General features: G+C 35.0%; 2 protein-coding genes across 3 annotated transcripts; both read right to left on the bottom strand.

The window, feature by feature from the left end:
* Positions 1-2,255: 2,255 nt before the first annotated feature.
* LOC125867429 (L-ascorbate peroxidase 3) lies at positions 2,256-7,905 on the bottom strand. The gene is made up of 9 exons (XM_049547933.1): positions 7,664-7,905; positions 7,442-7,566; positions 6,633-6,682; positions 5,813-5,878; positions 5,676-5,724; positions 4,550-4,632; positions 4,314-4,393; positions 4,061-4,163; positions 2,256-2,697 (listed from the first exon to the last, which is right to left on the bottom strand). The coding sequence occupies exons 1-9, from the start codon at positions 7,774-7,776 to the stop codon at positions 2,503-2,505; spliced, it is 864 nt and encodes a 287-aa protein (XP_049403890.1). The 5' UTR covers positions 7,777-7,905; the 3' UTR covers positions 2,256-2,502.
* Positions 7,906-9,060: 1,155 nt separating this feature from the next.
* LOC125866645 (synaptotagmin-1-like) lies at positions 9,061-17,757 on the bottom strand. 2 transcript variants are annotated; one of them, XM_049546957.1, is made up of 12 exons: positions 17,502-17,757; positions 14,618-14,716; positions 14,481-14,531; positions 14,260-14,383; positions 13,835-13,953; positions 13,635-13,736; positions 11,728-11,802; positions 11,327-11,403; positions 10,974-11,220; positions 10,539-10,889; positions 9,752-9,883; positions 9,061-9,362 (listed from the first exon to the last, which is right to left on the bottom strand). In XM_049546957.1, the coding sequence occupies exons 1-12, from the start codon at positions 17,610-17,612 to the stop codon at positions 9,231-9,233; spliced, it is 1,620 nt and encodes a 539-aa protein (XP_049402914.1). In that variant the 5' UTR covers positions 17,613-17,757; the 3' UTR covers positions 9,061-9,230. The 2 variants fall into 2 exon arrangements, with proteins under 2 accessions (XP_049402914.1, XP_049402906.1); XM_049546949.1 differs by having other exon boundaries at positions 10,539-11,220.
* Positions 17,758-19,921: the final 2,164 nt, after the last annotated feature.

Below are 19,921 nucleotides of genomic sequence, written 5' to 3'. Positions count from 1 at the left end.
TAAATTGTGTTTCTGTTTGTATAAAGCGAGAGTAATTTATATATACATATGCAAATACATATATCTTCGTCCTATACATTTATAATTATACAATACAAATCTTCCCCTGCCCAGTTCTCTTTTGTCTTTATCTCTTTCTCGCTTTATACAAACACAGATTATACAAAATACAATTTATAATTTGTGTTTGTATAAAGCAAAAGAGATGTTTGATATACAAACGTTTTATTTCGATTCAATTGTATACAAATTCAAATTTTATGCAGATATACAAACACATAAAATTGAATTGAGAGGCTGTCAACGATTTATACAAATGAGAGGTTGTCAGCGATTTTATACAAATCTGATGCCCCCAGTGATTTATACAATCTGATGCTCTATAACAAATATAAAGTTTGTTATGGAGTGCAATTATGCAAACTATAACTATATCATACAAATATGATTTTTATGTTTGCTAAATGTGAATTTTATAGATGGAGGAAGAAGTTCAATGAAAAATAAGATATGAGTTATAGAATTTTACACTTTCAATGATATGAGTTAAGTTCATAATGAAAAGACAATAGTTAGTATGGTATAACACATCAAAGAGAAGTATTGAAAATATTCTTAAATTCAGAGCGAATTATTAGTTTCATCCTTAAAGTTAAACTATTGACAGTCTTAAAAATACTCTTTTTTTTGTCTAATTGAACTTAAATATACCACCGATCTTGCAACATGAGTGAAATACACCCCTAAATTCTCACCAAATTTAGAGGTGTTTTCAACACTTCTCTCGACTTTTTATTAAGAGTCTCGTGCTCCTACAAGAGTTAGAGACCACTAGCTATGTCATGTGGTAGATTAGGGGTGTATCTAAGTTTAGTTAATCAAGTAGAAGGATATTTTTAAGACTGTCAATAATTTGGGGATGAAACTAATAATTTGCACCAAATTGATAGGTATTTTCAGTACTTCTCTACGCTAAAATATAATAAAAGTAATAACATATCCAACATAATTATACAAGTAGAATTTGAAATGGTGATGTATACACAGTCTTATGAAAGTACAGAGTATTTCTAATAGATATTAATTGTATACAAAAGAAATTATATTGTTAAGCGTATACAAATTAAAGTGATAATGAAAGGGATATGGTTGGTAATGGGCATAAGTGATATTATGGGAACAATAAGGTGAGAGGCTCGTGGATATCATGTGCTTAGGTATAGAGAACAAGACTCGTGGGGCCTGTCTTAAAACACCATTGTTTACCAACCTCTTTAGTCTCTATTTCTCTTCCCATGTGATTTCCTTGCCTTTGTCATTTTTGGTCTTTCTCCTCTGTCCCACATTTGGTGGATAAAGATTCACTAATTGCTTTCTCTTTATTTATTATATTCTTGTAAATACTGTTTGTTTATAAATCATCTATTTGGGAAATCTAACAGTTCGTTGCTTTCCTCAGTAATATCGAAAGGGTTTGAATAGGGTAAAATCATACAAAAGAATTTACGTAATCGGTTCCAAATAGATGAAGCTAAAGAACTATACTAATAGTGACGGATAGTTTGTGGTATTAGTAACTAATGAACTTGTTTTAATCATTGCCCCCCAATGGAGATCGCGGTAGTAGACAGTTTAAAGAAAAAGAGAGAAAAATCAGTCATAGTTTGATGACTCATCTTAAATAAGAGTTTAGACTTTAGTTAGTAGTAATCAGTCAGTCGGGAGAGAGCAAAGTATACCACCCTGTCATAGTCACGAGTTTGATTATATACATTGTTGTTATGGTTAACAAGGTTGAAAGAAAAAACAAATACAGAGCACACAAACTTCAAACCTTTCTAACAAGCTTTTAGGCAGTGAAATGAATATAAACCAGATCGACTCTCCAAAACAGGAAAATCAAAGTTTTGGTGTTTTTCTCTGCTTTCGTGTTGAATACAAACACATAGTAGTTAAGAGTCTCTTTCCTAGCAAAGGCACGGGGGAGGTGTAGGTGCATAATAAAGGACAGATTCATGCACCGTAACCAGAAAAGATGGGACAATAGGAACTCTAAGAACTGAAAAATGCTAACAAATAGTCTGCTTATTTGTGGGAAAAACTGGTACAGTACCATAACAATAGATGACAATGTTAGGCAAAATAAGAAGGTATGCCGCTAAATAATTCGCAAATGGAACGTGGCTAACACATAAAGGGTGTTAGTAGTCAATCATGCTCTATCTGATCTGACCAACCTTTCTATGTCAAATTCCTAACTCAAAAATCATCAGATACGATTGCCAACGCAGAGAGAAATCAAAACCCTTCCAAAAGTATGGGTATCAAATATAAACACGGGTACAACCAATTCCTTGCTATATTTTTGTATTAATCCATTTAGTCGACATTACATGTTTTTATTTGAGGGAAGAGTACTAAAACCATAACAGGTACGCTTTATCAATAACGGGTACGAGATTGTGAATATGTAGCTAAGAATGCAATCAGTCGTGCTGCAATTTACTTCATCCTTTTCCGCACTTCATACCAATAACTCAGTGCCACCACTGCAGCAGCCACAACAACACCTACAGCACTCTGTGCTAAAATAGTGCCATCCCTCACCATAGCCTTGGAGCCAGAACTTGGGGTAAACCCTAGCTCAGATAGTTTCTTGTGTGATATGGCGTAATCCCTAAAGAAGGCATCTTCATCCTGCAAAATTTAATAAATATGACATTAATTGCTAAAGTTTTCATACCAACAAGCTAATATATATGGCTAGTACTGAGCAAACAGCATTGGTAATATCAAGCAAACAGCATGTGAAAAAAGGATTTCAAGGAAATGTATGTATGATCACAGTGATTCAGAGACTTGCCTGACAGATACAACAAATGGCCCAATTAGCCATTACACAATATATTTGCAAAATGTCCAGCCAATAATTCTGACACACAAAAAATTCCTTGAAATGTATAGAACAAATGTCATCTAGGTCATACTTTTTTTTGAGAATTATGTTATCTAGGTCATACTTAATGTCGAAGGTCCCTTTGAGATTGAAAAAGTAGGACACAAAATCCAGTCTCAATTAAGCTGTCAATCCTATTCTATCCGTACTATTTCCCACACAATACAACCTGTCAAGACAAACTTGAAAATTAACAGATAACCTAAGAACAAGATCCTCCAACTTCCCATGTCTTGCAGAAGTTCCAATTCCAACTGTCATTGATAGGCTTGCAGACCTTTTGTATTCCACATATGTCCTTTGGTTCCTATTGCAACATCCTTCGATTTACCATGTCTCGCAAAACATCCATTTCCAACTGTCATTAACAAGGCCGTCCACCTTTTGTATCCCACATATGTCCTTTAGTTCTATTGCTTCTTTCCAACACACATACCATAGAATTTCAATGAACTTTCTCTCTATTCTAAACTACCCAAAACATATAAACAATGTTGGATCCCTATACCATGCTACTTTGTTCTCATCACCATAGGAGAGAATTTCAAATGTACTTCGCTTCCTTAGCCATAAATGGTGATACGTAAAAATAAAGAATACTTTGATTCTTAACATACATTTCTGAAATTTGTGCCAATTCTTTCATTTCTTTCCAATCTATGCCAAAGCTAATGCGCTTGGAGTTCCTAGAATCTTCCTCCCAAGTTAAAACCACTACTGTGAAGTCCTAATCATTCTCATAAAAATACAGAAGAGTAGTCACCATTATTGGAACAGCACCCAAAGCAAGAATGCAGGAAATTAAAATCAGCACACAGTTTCTATAACAACAACTACAACAACAGAAATCCCACTAGGTGGGGTCCTACGCAGACCTTACCACAACCTCGTGGAACAAAGACTAATGACTCATATATGTTTAAATGAATTTTCTCTCAAGTACTCCCCTCTACAAATTGCAACTAGACTCACAAGATTAAAAACTAGAAAAACATCCTGTTTCATCTTGCGTTAATCTAATCATGAACTGTTAGCAAACTCTAAGTTGGCATAACTTGAACTTGAAATAACCAAAATTTTGTTCATCCTTTAACTAACTTCTACCTTAGCATACAGCTCAACATAATGTCTGAACTCAGGATCATCCAATAAAGCAATGTCTGTGGGAAGTTTCAGTAATCCCTCGCTTTCTCCCTTAAGCAGCTCCCTGGATTCAAAAAATCAATAATAATTAGTGACCAACCTAGAAGATATACTTTATTACTGCCCTTCCTCAGACAGAAAAAGACTTTGGAGTCCATTCAAAGAAAAAGGCCATAAGTATCCAACAACTAGCTTATATGCCCATATTTCTTACACAAAATATGAATTGTCAAATTTCAGTGGCTCCTTTGTCCATGGACCATCAAAGCCTGATCTCTCTGGATGTGCCCTTCCCTGCAGACATATCAAATGATCTAATTGTCATGTGTGTTTGTCATGTGTGTTTGGATTTCAGCACTACAACATGTTACTTGTGGTTCTTAGTACAAGAGGAGAAGAACATAAAAATTGAAAACTAATCTACAATTATGGGAAGAGAAGGCAACTTACCAGTGTATGACCCCCTGATAGAGCCACTATATCTTTGTCAGACAAACCCATCCTATAAAATACATCTTTAAGATGTGGCACACCTACCATCAATCACAAAAGAATCAGAGAAGCTCAACCTTCTACAAGCTATTTTATCAAACAATTTACAGATCTAAAAAACTGAATCTTGTTGACAAAACACTGCAAACAGAAGAATTGACTCTTACAAACTATGAGCAAAAAGGTGAACCTCTAAGCTCGAATAATGATTTATTTAGATATGAACACTTACTTTTCAACATCAAAAATTTCATGAGAAACATCATTGAAAGCTGAAATAACTAGTCATCATAAGGTGATGACGGCTAAGCCAAAGCAGACTAATCATAGGAATCATGAATTGTTTTGCCAGGTCATACTCAACATCTCCACTTCCAACATAGCAGTACGATATTGTGACATCTTCATATCTTCAACCCAACAATTAACCAAACAGCAATGCATTAAGACCTTCAATATTGGACTTGTCAGAGAGATATTTTTCAGGAGTCATTAAAATGTTTATTTTATGCACACAAGGGTCAAATGAAGGGAGTATGTGTATTAGACTGACAAGCACTAGGTAAAACAGGACTTGTCAGACAGGAATGCCACCTTCAAACTTTTTTTTTCTGATAAGATCAACAGAAATAAAAGTTCCTTATTTCAGGTTTAGCTAAATTCCAATTCGACACTGGGACCAACCAAACACACCACCCACAACATCCATAACGAACTAAGCCATGTCATCCTTTCTGATATTCTTTTTTATAGACTTGTCTTACCCGTTTAGAACACTACCGTTCAACTAGAAACCCCAACAAGACACTAATTCTTTATTTTTCCACTCCTCAACACCTTACCCCTTAGGATGCACTCCATGCCTTGTCTAGTTCATCTTCCACTTAAGTTTGGTTGTGGATTTTAATATGTCGTCTCATCTGAAGGTTTTGGGATAGCCAGCATGATTTACTAATACAAATATCCTAGAAAACACTAGCAGTTATATGCATGCTAATTAGTAGGTGTTATATTCCCACCGAGGAAAAAAGATTTTGCCGGCCACATGATAACATATACAGAGAAGAAAATCAGTTTGTGAAACCTTGTTTAGCATCTGGTAACCGCCCTTCCTTTGGAGAAACACTGGAATCCTGAGGAAAAAGACAGAGGTATAAAAGCATTAGCACTTCACTATTAAGTGGTTGGTAAAGAAGTAACAAAAGGTAAAAGCTTTGTTACCTTCCTACCAGGGACAAATTCAATAGTCGGACCACCAGTCACCTCGACTGCAACAACACCTGCAAGCTAAACATGGAACAGATTTTTGATAAGAAGTCAGCTCCCCTCAACTAATCTGTGCATTAACAGATCTTAATATTAACATAGCACCAACAATTGAAATGTAACAGAATATAATAAATCTCAGTTATTAAGTAAAAGATCTAGGATCCCCTTTCAGGATAATATCATTGCTACAACATGTCTAACCCAAAAAAAATAATCAGCGCTTGCACAAATGAAAGGTGCATTTTCATCAGTCCATATGAATTTGTCTTTGACTTTCATGTGCCATGTCAGTAAGACACCGCCTGTTGGGTGTCAGACTGTCATTTATATGTTACAACTATAAACACTCGGTAAATTGTCATGGCCAACAGCACGGGAAGCAACACAGTTAAATAGAATGCTTCACATTCAATTTTGTTCATTCTTTCTCCACATATTGGATAGGTTGAGGGTAGGCAAGATCTGTAGTCCTTGTAGCATGGAGGGATTATGGCCTAACTAAGCAAGGATTCCATTTATTCTAATTAAGTAGCTTCTGTAAAACGAAGAGAATTGTCTAGAAAGAAACTTTTCCAACGAATCTCATTTGAAATCTAAACTTACAAGAAGTACAATTTCCTCTCTATAATGCTGATCTATTAAACCGGAGTATCGCCTCAATCTTCATCAGATGAGCCACTCATTCACTTAAAGAGATGATCAAGTTGATCATCCTTTCTAAGCAATATGAAAACAAAGAAAAATATTTCTAGAAATAGAACAATGGAGTCACCTGGTATAGATCTGCATACGTAATCTTTGGATGTTTAGACTTCACTGCTTCTGCAAGGAGAAACGTAACATGTTAAAAAAGGTAATGATAATGCCATTCACAATTTTAAAGAGAAGTTTACATCAAATAGTGCTTTCTGGTGGACACTTGCACAATTTAACATTCAAGTTTGCGACACTGCACGACACTCTGTTTAAGGAAGGGCATGGGAATACATTTTTCATCTTTTAAAGTAGTTAAAATCAAAACAATTGACTGCTTTTCACTAGGGATAGTTTTGGCGAGACTGCCTGAAGCACATCACTTTATCCTTGAGGAAATAACAACCCCTAGATTCCATCAGTGCTTGTAGGGGTGGGGTGACCGTCCAACTCTCCTTTAAACTCTAGCTAATCGAGTGAAATATTTATGCATATTCAACGTCACCCCCCTCATAGCGTTTCCACCAAGTACAGAGTCTAATAGTTTGAATTTTATGGCTATAATAGAAAGTAAATATCAACAGTCTTACTTGCAACACTGAGTTTTGATAACTTTTCACCTTGCTAAACTTCTTTTGAATTAAGAGATCTATAATTAAGCTAGTCTTAAGTGTAAATTCCACAAATCAATAAGTAATTATACTGGTACAGTCTATACGCAACGGATTTCAAAACGCCAGATGAAATTGCAAACATATACAGCTAATACATTAGTCAACCCGATAAGTCTAAATCAACAACACATGAGTGATAATAATACTATGAAAACACAGCGAATGAAGCTGAACAATCAAAATCCAGTAGATTTGAAGGGGGGAAAAATGTTACCGCAAAAATCAAGAGCGATTTTCAAGCCATTATTAGCACCATGAGTGAACTCTTCCTCATTTCTGATAGAACCATTTGGTCCACCAGTCTTTGATTTAGCATCATACGTTCCTGCATCGTGCCATCTAGCGCAGAAACATAAATGAATAAATCTATATATAAAAACATACAGTAGACGATACATATAGTATATGTGTGGAGAGTAAAAGAAAGAGAGATTACGCTAAGCGAAGCATGATCGGAGCACAGTTTTTGTTGGAGATGAGAGCGCGGAGGTCTCGACGAGCTTTCTCGATTTCTTTGATGTACTCGGTGTCGACGATTGGCTTCGCCATTGGAGAACCGATCGACAATGGACGTAAATGAGGATAAGATTTTTAGCAAAACTAGAAATGGAGACGCTACCGAGTTTGTATTTGAGGCTTCAATTGGCTGTTGGAACTAAAAGAGGCGGGTCAGCCCATTTGGAATATCCTTTTTTTTCTTTTTCTTTCTTTAATGGAACAAAACTATGTCCATATTATGTCACTAGTTATCTCAGTTTGATTCGTCATCTTATTCATGTACAGATAATAAGATAAATATAAATATATTGTTGATAAGGAAAGGAGGCTACAAAAATATGTTTGATTACGTTTTTAATTTTTGAAAACGGTTTCACTTTATCCTCTTCATCCCCACTTACATGAAAATTCATTAGATATTTATCCCTACTTATATGAAATTACATTAGATATTTATCATTGTAAGTTTTTTGTTTGCCATATTTAACTCATAAATAACATGTTAACTTTCCTGTTATTAGTGGATATTTAGTGCTCCAATAGCATTACTAATAACATTTTCTTATTACTCTTACTTCGAAAGATTAATACAATCATATTTTGTTAGAGCATTACGTACCCAAATCGACTAGATTATTAATATAGTAATAGTACTATCACTACGTTACCTTCTGGGATTTCACTGGGTATGTTGTTGTTGTTGTTATATTAAAAAGATATTTTTTACAGCCGTCCGACAGAACCCACAACAAGAACCATAATCTTAATTTTTTACAAATCTTAGCCTGTATAATCATTGCGTATACATTATACACTAATTAGAAAATACACACCCGCACCCGCCACAAACATTTGTCATATGATGGAATAAGTTATGATAAGATTATTTTTTATTGAATGTTTGGTTTGTTATATTCAAAATAATAAATTTTAAGAACAATTTATTTTTTTACAAAAATGCCCTTAATGAATGTAAAAAGTGGCGTATAAAAAGGGTTGAAAGAAACATTTTTGATATTTACTTACTTTATCCCGGGATAAGTTATCCTGGGATTACTATACCACCCAAGGGGAAGGATAATTTATCCCGATACTAATTATTAATCCCGGGATAAGTTATTCCAGACTTGCCAACCAAACAACAAATTAAGTGGTACTATAATTTAATCCCATGACTATTTGATATTATACTTCACACCAAACGACCCCTAAGCTGTCTTTCAAGCTGCGCCTTTGTCTTTCATGGGGGAACAGATTCAATGCCAAAGCCCTTGTAGCCTCAAAACAAAATACAGATGAGCAACAACCAAAAAAGAAACATTTTAATCAAACAAGGTTGTTATGTACTAATGTACAAACAATTGCAGAGATTATTCCAGCTTAAGAATTGAAAAAAGAAATATTTATGTTTTCACTCCTCAAACATCCATCATGAAAAGAAGAATCAGGAAAACCCAAAACATAAGAAAAAGAAAAAGTTTTCAGGCATGGAAGTTGCAATTAGCTCAAGAAGCAGTTTGCCATTGCAGCTCAACTTGAAGGCGGCCGTTCTTTGAATCAATGAGGTGGTACTTTTCATTGATCCTTTTGTTACTAACAACATCGGAAAGATTTATATCAACATAACCCAATGTCTCCTGCGTTAAGAAGAAAGTATATAAACAATTAAGTCATTGATAAAGCAATCTCCAACACAAACCAAGATTTGTGGAAAGAAACACCCTTTCATCCCATCATCCTTCTTGGAAAACATAAAAGAACTAATCTAGCAAGAATGCATGTGATTTCATCCTTACAGAGTAACACACTAAATGACAATTGTGGTTCACCTTTTGAAAAATAAGTTAGATAAGATGCGCCATGTCAATTCCCAATTATGTGGTGTTGTTACTATTGACTGCAATACACTTCAACATCATATTCGAAAAGGTAATCTCAAGTTTCCAGAGAAATACTAATTGCACCACTCACCATTCCTCCCTTAGGCCTATAGGCATAGAAACAACAGAAAATGCAACGTATGTACCTTAGGATGCAATAGGCCAATCCTTGTAGAGGTGCTGACAACTTCCATATGCAGCCTATCATTCACAGGAGGCTCCTCCAACACAAAAGTAAACTCCTCTCCCCATCTTGGATCCCTGTTCTTCTTGACTTGCTGTAATCAAGGTGGATAAAATCACGTCTAATGAAATGTGAGCAAGATTAGACATAATATAGACCTATGCAGGAAAATTCTTGCATAGTCAAAGTCACACCTAAATACCTACTGCAGATTCAGAAGACCTACATAAACAAAGTTTTTAAGTAAATGAACCTGCAGCAGTTTCTGTTGCTAGTCCTTCTGCATGTCTTATTTACCAAACACATCTAAGTATTTATTATCAATTTCAACACTCCTATCCAAACACATAAAAGTATTTCTTTAATTAGCTTCAACACTTAAATGTGCTTTTAACACGTGAAAATTATCAGTTGCTTCAAATCAACCAAGGCTCTTAAAAATGCCATCATTATCCTCGTTTAGGTGGCATAACCTGATAAGCATAAGGGTAAAATTACTATTTAGATAGGTTATCAATTTCAGTTCTTTAGGAAGTGGTCGAGTAATCAAGTACTCTGGAAAGCAGGGAGTGAATTGTAGAGAACATGGATACCCCGAGGCTAGCAAGAAGACTAAACACTTGTGGGGTAGAGGTGCTGAGGTTGAAAGGTTCAAGATGAGTGAGAAAAGAGTCATATATATCCAACCAATTTGTATTGCCAGCCAACGAGCGACCAATGAAGGCTAGAAAAAATAGGCAACTTTGTACCTTAGTTTTTCTCTCCTCTCCTTTGAAAAGAATCTTGACATATGGATTAGTATGGTGCTTTCCTTCAACATCTTGGGCTTCGTGGACAATAATCATAAGGACGCCTCCCCCTGGTGGCGTTCCTTCTGGAACCTTATGTGCTGCATCATTATCTTCAAAATCTTTCGGCAACTCATCCTCCTTAAATGGTTTGTAGGTTAATTCCACCATGATCTGACCACGGTCCTTATCATTTTGAGCATCATTCGCATCCATATTCTTTAGGAGATTCAGTGTCATCGTTTTTGATTCATCAGGAGTCAAATCTTTCAGTGGAATAACGTTCATGCCCATCTTATCATGCTTGCCAATCTGAATAAAGAACGGGGTGAAGTTTGAGATAGCACAAAGAGGGAACCAAAAAATGAATGTGTATCGTGGAACTAGAAAGTTTACCTGCTCCCAATCATAAACAGAGAGCTCCAATGCTTGCGATTCTGGATCTTTAACAACCATATTAAATTCCTCATTCCACTCTGGATTTAAATTCTTATGCCTTACAGGGGTTTTCTTTGAAGGAAGTTTTGACTCAGTGAGCTTAAGTTTTACGTAAGGATCAGATGCACCCAATAGATCTTTCTTTTTCAGATTCATTGCCCTCAGAATCTTCACATGCAGGACCCCAACAGGTTTTTTCATTGCTCTACATGTTCGTAAAGTGAGAACAAAGTTATTCAATTAACTGAAAGTGGTAGCAAAACCTTGGATGAAGAATATGATAACAAAATCTAGAAGTTTAGAAGACATACTTGGATGGATCCAATATCTGCACTTCTAGAGTTTTAGGCCAAAGATACATGTTAGCAACCTGATCTTTAATGGTCTCCTGCAAAAAGAGTTCCCCGATATTAATATTATGCCTTTTGGCCATAAGCTACAAGTCTACAACAGAAGTGTTATCCCCTGCACATGCAGTTATAGCAGTTTCTTTGCGTCATTAAACTCATATCTCTATACTCAAAGTTTTGATAAGAAATTCCAAGTATTCTTAACCTTAGAAGCTAAGCAACATATATGCTTACAGTCTTCAGTAAAATACAGGAAAGATCTCAGAAAGGATCCAGGCTGTTTATTCCAAAATAGAGCAAATGAGAGGCATAAATTGTTTCAAAAAGAAATAGAAGACCATGGACATTAGAAACTGTAGTACCTGGACAAACCTGTACAGGCCAGGGATGGACATAAGATCAGCCCCCAAAAGCTTCAATCCAAAGTCAACATGTGGCTGCAAACCAATAAGAATGTACAAAGATGATGTTTTCGTTTCATTTTTGGCTTAAAGAAAGCTAAACGGAAGATGCAGAATCTTTACTGGACATCATAGACTCCTTGTAAGATAGGACAAGGACATACATCTTTGCCTTTCGAACTGTAAATATTGCTTAAGCACAGCCTTGATGCCGACATTAATATACTGTTACCTTTCTCAAAAAATAAGATTCTACTAAGATGAATGTCAACAAATGAATGTGCCTTAATGCCCCCAAGGTCTAGCTCAAGTGGCAAAAGGTGGAGGATTTGTGGTTTAGGTCGCAGGTTCAAGCCCCACACCATGCAAAGCAAAACCCGGTATTTAAGTGGAGAAGGGTAGAGGGGCTGGCCCATTATCCACCGAGTTTAGAAGGCTGTGATTGGTCCAAAGGGCGGGTCACAGACGGATTTCTCGGTTATCAAAAAAATAAAATGAATGTGCCTTAATAAATTGAAGTGAGTCCATAAATATATTATATTAATGCAAGATCAAAGAGGCTGGGCAATATCCAGGATATCTAGAGCAGGTTGCCCCTATCAGCATATTTAGAATCATCTTAATTCTAATCAATGCCTCGATTATTCCCCTGACCAATGACATCTGTACATTCAACTCAGAAACATGCCGTTCTCCCAGTCTTGGCAGTAGGGACACCAATGAAGGCTGTAGGCATGTGCTATCATCTCTCGTGCATCTGCATTCTTATGGAGCCATTTTGATACACTAAACTTCAACCTAAGCAACCAATTCTGCTCCAGGAAGCATCGCTGCATGCAACATTTTGTGGCAAGGGAAATGGCAACCATGGTGTGGTAAATTATTTTTTGAGAAGCTATTTTAGCCAACTATGTGGGTAGGTATATGCCGGAAGGATCGCGTGGATAGTGGACTTCAGAAAGCCAATAGAAGACTGAAATTGGGAGTGAGATGAGGCGGAGGAATTTCTCAGCAAATATATCAATAGGAGAAGATGGCATGGCCAAGATGATATAGAGAGGGTCATGGGAAAAGTCAATCAGGGTCAAATCGGTTCAATTGAAGTTAACACAAAGAGACTGTTTAACAGAAAAGAAAAAGAAAAGAGGTAGGTGTGAAGGAATTTATGAAGCACCACGGCAACGCAAAAGTAGCTGTTTCCACTTGGTAAGCAACACAGACAATTTTAATGGGGGATAGTCCACGGAAGAGGGGTCAAACATTATGAGTTGGAGTTGGAGCTGATCGTAAAGGAATATGGAGAAGACAAATACCACCTCATGTTGCACTGCAGCTTTTCATCTATGTTATGCACACTATTATTCTCCTTGTTAACATTCCATGGGAGCTACCAAGATCAGGCGATAAAGCAATGTTGAGATGGAAAAGATTGGGAGAGTGAAAACAGCTTGGAGAACAATTTCTTAAAACAGTATCATTATACTAATATCTCTTTTGTATTATTTAGAATAAAACATATAGGAGACTAATCCATAATAGTGAGCTGAATGAAAAAATATAGAAAGATCATTCCTCCTTACCAACATTCTTGGTGTAAAACAAGAACTCCTTTTTGTTTTACAAGAAAAAAGGGGATAGTTTCATAGATGATTGTACCATCAAACATGTTCTCGAGTAATCAGAGAGTGGAAAACATGCCAACGATATAACCACATGATCACACAAGGAAACAAGACATAATAGCTTTGCTTTACAAAAATCCCTTTGTTTATTTCTTTTCTCCCCACACACAAAAATCCCTTTGTTTATTTCTTTTCTCCCCACACGTATATCTACTCCTAAAAAAAAGTCTCAGATGCATAACCTACCTTTTCCATGAGGGACACAAAGATATTGGCAAAACATGGAAAGCTTGGAACCAGAGGCTTTAGAGTAATACGTGGAGCTGCAAAAACCTGCAAGTCCACAACCTGAAATATCCACTCAAGCAATTAAATTTTGGCTTTTGTTGGCATTCTGTTGGGTCAAAATATCATCAAAATGTAAAACATGAGGAAAAATGCAAAACCTGAACAGTTGCTTTCAATCCGAATGCTTTGACCGCAACAGTAACATTAGGATTTCCAGCCCACTTTATTGATGGTTCCATGATCAATTCTTTTTCTTCAGTAACATAAACCTTCATCCCTGCCAAATAGAAGCATCGGATGAATTTGAGTAGAATGACAATAACTTCTCACTCAACTGCTTAACCCCTTGAAATTAGATATGAGCATGAATTTCAACAAATAAATAGATCAACAAAAAAGTGACACACAGCAGACTCAAAGAGAGAGAATAATCAGTTAATAAAATTTTCTCCAAAGACAAGTTTAAGTCATTTTAGGCAAAGCATAACTTATGCTACGTATTATTTTTCTATTAATCTCAGCACCACGTAAGAGGAAAAAAAGATAAAATAAATTTTGTCCATCAACGTAGAAAACGACTAACCCTGGAAAGTAGGAGGTAAGGACCCCAAAGTTAGTGTTTCAAATTCAACAGAATCAATTTTATACTTTGGTATTTGTTCAGCAATAATTGGTGCTGCAATATCTTTTGCAGTCCTGCAAATTGCCTGTTTAAAAATAGTTGAGTACTAGTTAGTTTATTTCCCTTTAACAAATACATAGAGGAGATAGATAATCCAGAATGTTGTTCAGGCATGGAAGTACCTTGTCCAGGTAAGGCCACATATACTCAAGAAATTTGTTGAGCCAGTCCACCTTATGTTCAGAAAATTTGAAGCAAATTAAAATATATTCACTGATGAGCTACTTTAAATGCAGGTTAAAGGCCTCAATATTCTTACACGGTCATAATCCGGACATTTGACCCAGAGAGGAATTTCAGACAGCAACTGCTGCAAGCTTTTAGAATCTCGCTCAACCAATGGACGAATAACAGGGTCCTGATATTTACAAGAAATCCATTAGCTGTTCAGCCACAAAAGGGACAAAATACTTATTGGGTACAGCTAAAAAGAAGTAGCTGTAAGTAAACAGATACAGGAAAAAAATGAAAAACACTGAAGAATAAGTGAAATTGTTTAAATGAGACAGATGCAACCAACTAAGTTGTGACCTCTTTTTTTAATTTATTTGATTGGTAGGTAAGTTATGACATTTACAATTAATTTTTTAAGCATCACATTGAAATTTAACAAAGCCGGTTTAAATATTCATATTCTGCAATTTGTGAAAATTTTATAGAATAATATTAGTGTTACTACTAATGAAATGGTATCAAATACTTTGAGCCATAGCCGTCCACAGGTTAGGATCATTCATCTTGACGTGGTAGCACTCTCCATTGGACAGTCCAAAAAGCATAAAGTAAAGACATGATTCCACAAGAAAGTACTTACCAAGAAAGGTGATACTCGACTAAGAAAAATCTTTTTTCCCTTTTTAGCTTGCTAGTTGGATATTTAGGATGTTCATTGGATTGTATAAAAGCACCACCCTAAGATTCTTTTGATAACTTTTATTAAGTATAGCTTAATGAGATATACTTTCAACAAAATGAAAATAAGAGTTAATGTTTTCTTCGCAAAATGTTTCATCTATTTCTTTCTATTGTTATAGTATCTGTTTACTTCCTCACTTAGATACTCTCTTGGCTACTTTTTCATCTTTCGTTTTAATCGCGAGTATTTGTGTGTTGTGTGTGTGTGTGTTGGGGGGGGGGGGGGGGGGNGGGGTTCCTCTTCCACCCTCTTGAAAGAGAGAAAACTCTTTATTGAAGAATCTCAAAAATGGAAAGATTTTATACAAAGAAGGATAGGAGTATAAAATTACTCATTCATGTCTTACGCTACCAATGACCTGACAGAGAAATTTCCCAACTTAACATGCTTGATGATTCTGTGAAACTCATGTTTCATTTACAAACATCGATAAGTATTATCAAGTAGAAGTCAAATTATCTACAAACATAATGCTGAAATTACAAAATATTTTGGAAATATGTACTTCCTATTTGTCAAAAAAGAAACAAAATTTGAAAAATGGAAATTAAACTTTTTTTTTTGAAAGCATATAACCTTTCACATGATCGAAAGATGTGTGATTTGGTACTAAACTAATAATAATGTGTTCAAGGCATCCCCTCACGTTCAGACTCTTTTTTATCTGGGTGAAAATCCAAATATGTAATTGTGAAACATGACCCCTAGATCTTTGTCTACTCTAATATAATATTGAATTGTGTGATTGTCACATCTAAAAGTTTGAACTATTGAAGAGTACAATTGTTCATTTACTTAATTATGTCTTTAGCAAGCCTCCTAATGTGAAGGTTTGATTCTTTCATGGGTCAAACACGTGGGATCTTTCTTTTATGAAGGGTTGTGGTTAGATTTGAACCGAAGACCTTTGCTTGCTCTAATAGCATGTTGAATTGTGTGCCATCTCGTTAAGAAACTAAATCCAAAAATATCATTATCAAGTGGATGAATCAAACAGCCAAGTGAGTATTGGCCAACCCATCTAATAAAAAGGTCTCGAGAAAAACATAAATAAGTGCGGTTTATTTGACATGCTAACTTTTAGGTTTCACCTATTTTCTTCACAACATTGGAAAAACCTATTGCTAGGCTGTTATAGTTTTGCAAGCACTTGTTGGATGCAAGGTTCACCTGATATTTGACTGAATCTAATTGAAACAAATTGTGCAAGTAAGTTACCTATACCTAACAAATAAACAAGATATAAGTAAAACAGTGACCAATCCAACAAAACACAACTAGTGATGTCCGGTAAAGCATGCAGGTATTATCTGAAAAGAAATCGGAAACTTTAGAGTAAAAATATACTTAGTCAGTTCACATTTTTCTCGCTTGATATATCTCACAAATTTTTCAAATGGTTCTACTTAGACACTGCTATTCCTAGTTATTAATCGTATAACAAATGCTTATAACATCTGCGTCCATATCCATGTGATCTATTAATTCTAAATTGTACTACTTTATTTCCTACAAAGACAACAACGCCTGACCTCTATAAAAACATTTAAGTAGAGTGTAGGTATTGTCTTCTAAATTTCCGATTAAGATTGTCCATTTTACAACTCTAGATTTATAAACCTAAAATATGTGTCTTTGTGAAATGAAAATTTTCAGTACACCAAATTAGGGTTATTAGAACATTGCCCACTTTGAACTTCTAAACATCTTTTTTCTACTATCAAAGTCCTAGAAGCCAGAAACAATACTAACCCCTGCATACTCCCTTCCTAGTATATTAATTAGTGAACATTTTCAACACTTAAATTTATTCATACACCAGGCTACAACTGAAACATCCAATTTAGTAGCAATGACGCATCGTGTACTTGTCTAAACCACACAATTGAACCCAGAAGTTCAAAGGGGGCAAATGTGTTGCCTCTAGTAAATTAGGTCAACTATGGTTTGACTTAGACAACTATACTAGCCTAAGTCCCTATAACATCGGAAAATTGTATGCAGTTTTTCCTATCCACATTCCATTTCCAATTAACTGGAATACAAACGCAGAATTAACTTAAATTCTTCCTTCAACTGTTAGCCCACAAAATCAAGTAACTCTTTCCTCATTTTCCGATCGGCACAACGCAAATAGTAACCGAAAACACATGAAATAGAACGTAGACCCATAGTGAATGTAGCAATTGAAACAAAAACAGAAAAATAGAACAGAAGAATGCAAAACCTTAACATCACAGGGCTGGAAATAGATGAACAGATAGTAACCGATCGTCAATCCACATGAAACCCCAACTCCAAATCCACAAAAACCCAAAATCGTACTCACAAAACCCATCTCAGAAAACCTTTACTCTCCTTGAACTCTTCAACTCAAGAAAAGCATATTTGTGAATCTGATATTCCTTTTCTCTTAATCTTAACCATATATGCCAACGCCATTATTATGATTAGAAGAAGCCATTCGACTTAGAGGTAAAGAAAGGACGAATATGTCCTCGCATGTTCTAGTTCTTTTGGCACATTCAATGCCATGTAAACCGTGTCCTTTCAAGTCTTTTCAACTATTTATATATAAGATATTTCGGACAAGCTTTAGCGCAAAGGACGCTCCCGGTTAAAGGAATAGTGTCCAAATTAACTGACACGTAAAACTTCTTGAAACGGCGATACATATTAGGGGTACGCGTTTTTTTTTCTTCTTTTTAATTAACCGTTTGGGTTGCCGACGTTTTTTGCAAGCTAGCAGGGCCCCACTAATTAAAGTCACCTAAATTTCATTACTATGGTCAATTTGGTTACATACGAATGATGAGGTTTTTTTTCTTTTGCGCAAGTTTGCATAACCCTATACATTGTTTCGGTATTTAAAAAAACAACCTCTTACGTAATAATATTTATCTACATTTACATTTAACATAAGTTATACTCTTATCATATTTCTCATTTTTTCAAAAAATATAAAATATAAATGATTAATATAATATTTGTTACGTGTTTTTTTTGTCATATATAAATTATAAAGAATGAAATAAGCAATACGTAAACATAACAAAATTTTACGTGATTATTTCTTATATTATTATGATATATTGTAACTCTAATCAAACACCGTGCGTTCCCTTATTTTTGGTTTATCATATCTATTTATATTTATATTATATATAATATAAATCTAGATGTTAAAAAAATGATATGTTACCTTTCTTTGTTCAAGGATCCTATTTATCAATTTTCTCAATTTTTTATATTTTTTCTACTTATTTATTATTATACAAAAAAGATTATATCAATTACTACTCCTCTATTCATTGTTAGACTTAGGTGTCACAAAATTTACTTCCACTCATTATTATTCTTTACTTTAAAAAAAAAAAAAAAGTCTCAATATTTACTATGGGTGCAAAAATCGAACCAACCGATAAAAGTGTTATTGATTTATTGTTATTAGGGTATTGGGTTAACGGTTTTATAAAAAAATTATTGAGTTGTTGGTTCGATATTGATTTTTTATATTGGGTAAACCGATACCTATTAAGACTAGTAATTTACTACTTTTACTTGTACATAAATATTATATATTAATCTTAATATCTTACTAGTTATCTTTGTCCTAGAACTGTCAAAAAGGGTCGGCCCAGCCCCGCCTGGCCCAAGTCTTGCGGACCAAGGAATTTGAAGGGCTAGGGCGGGTTGGCCAAATGAAAGGGTCTGAAAATGCTCAACCTAACCCAACCCTAGAAGGGCTGAGGGTTGGGGCGGCTGACCCTTTTTTTTTTCATTTTTTTATTTTCAAACATATAATTCTATAACATCAAGAAAATGAAAAAATTTTCAAATCAAATATGGCAAACAATAGTGTTGTTTCAATAACACTAGCAAAAACTCTAGTGTAATTAGCATGTATCTCGCATACCAAATATGCGAGCGAGATAAGAGAGTAACAAACAAGATGGAAGGGAGACGAGGACGCGATATTTGTCTATGTATCCTAGACACATATGAATCTACTTGGATATAATGTATTTAGAACAAATTAACCTAATTTGAGTTCATATATTTCGAGAAAAATGTATCTGAATGTACCAAAATATGGTAAGATTCATAATATTACAACATACAGTGTATTTAGGTAATTAGATTATATACTAGTGAGATTATTGTAAGTTGTCCTTAATTAAAAAGTTTTGGCCCATGGGCCGACCCCGGCCTGGCGCCGATCAAGCCTCAAGGGCCAAGGGCTTATATGGATCGGACTTATAAGCCTTAGTTTGAAATGGGCTTGAAAAATCATATCCCAACCTCACCCCAATAACGGATTGGGTTGGGCCGGCCCCATGGGCTAAGCCCGTTTTGACGGCTCTAATAGCCTTCAATTCACACTTCACAATGACTTTGAGTTCATAATTTTATATTATACAAAACGTTAAAATCTAAAGTAAGAACCCTATTCTTCTTGACTTCTCTTTGTTACACTATTTCTTATTAATTAATTAGCATATTTCATAAGTTTGGTTAAATTTTATTTTTTGTTTTTATAAAGTAATTTTTATAATTTTTATGTATTATATATTGTTTTACGTACTATTTTGTAGAATTAGAAAAAAAGTAACAATAATATTTTTACAAGATTAGAAAAAAGAAAAA

This window comes from Solanum stenotomum, chromosome 1, assembly GCF_019186545.1.
Source record: "Solanum stenotomum isolate F172 chromosome 1, ASM1918654v1, whole genome shotgun sequence".
Lineage (NCBI taxonomy): Eukaryota > Viridiplantae > Streptophyta > Magnoliopsida > Solanales > Solanaceae > Solanum > Solanum stenotomum.
The sequence above is the reverse complement of the archived record's forward strand: the minus strand, read 5'-3'. Positions and strand labels throughout refer to the sequence as shown.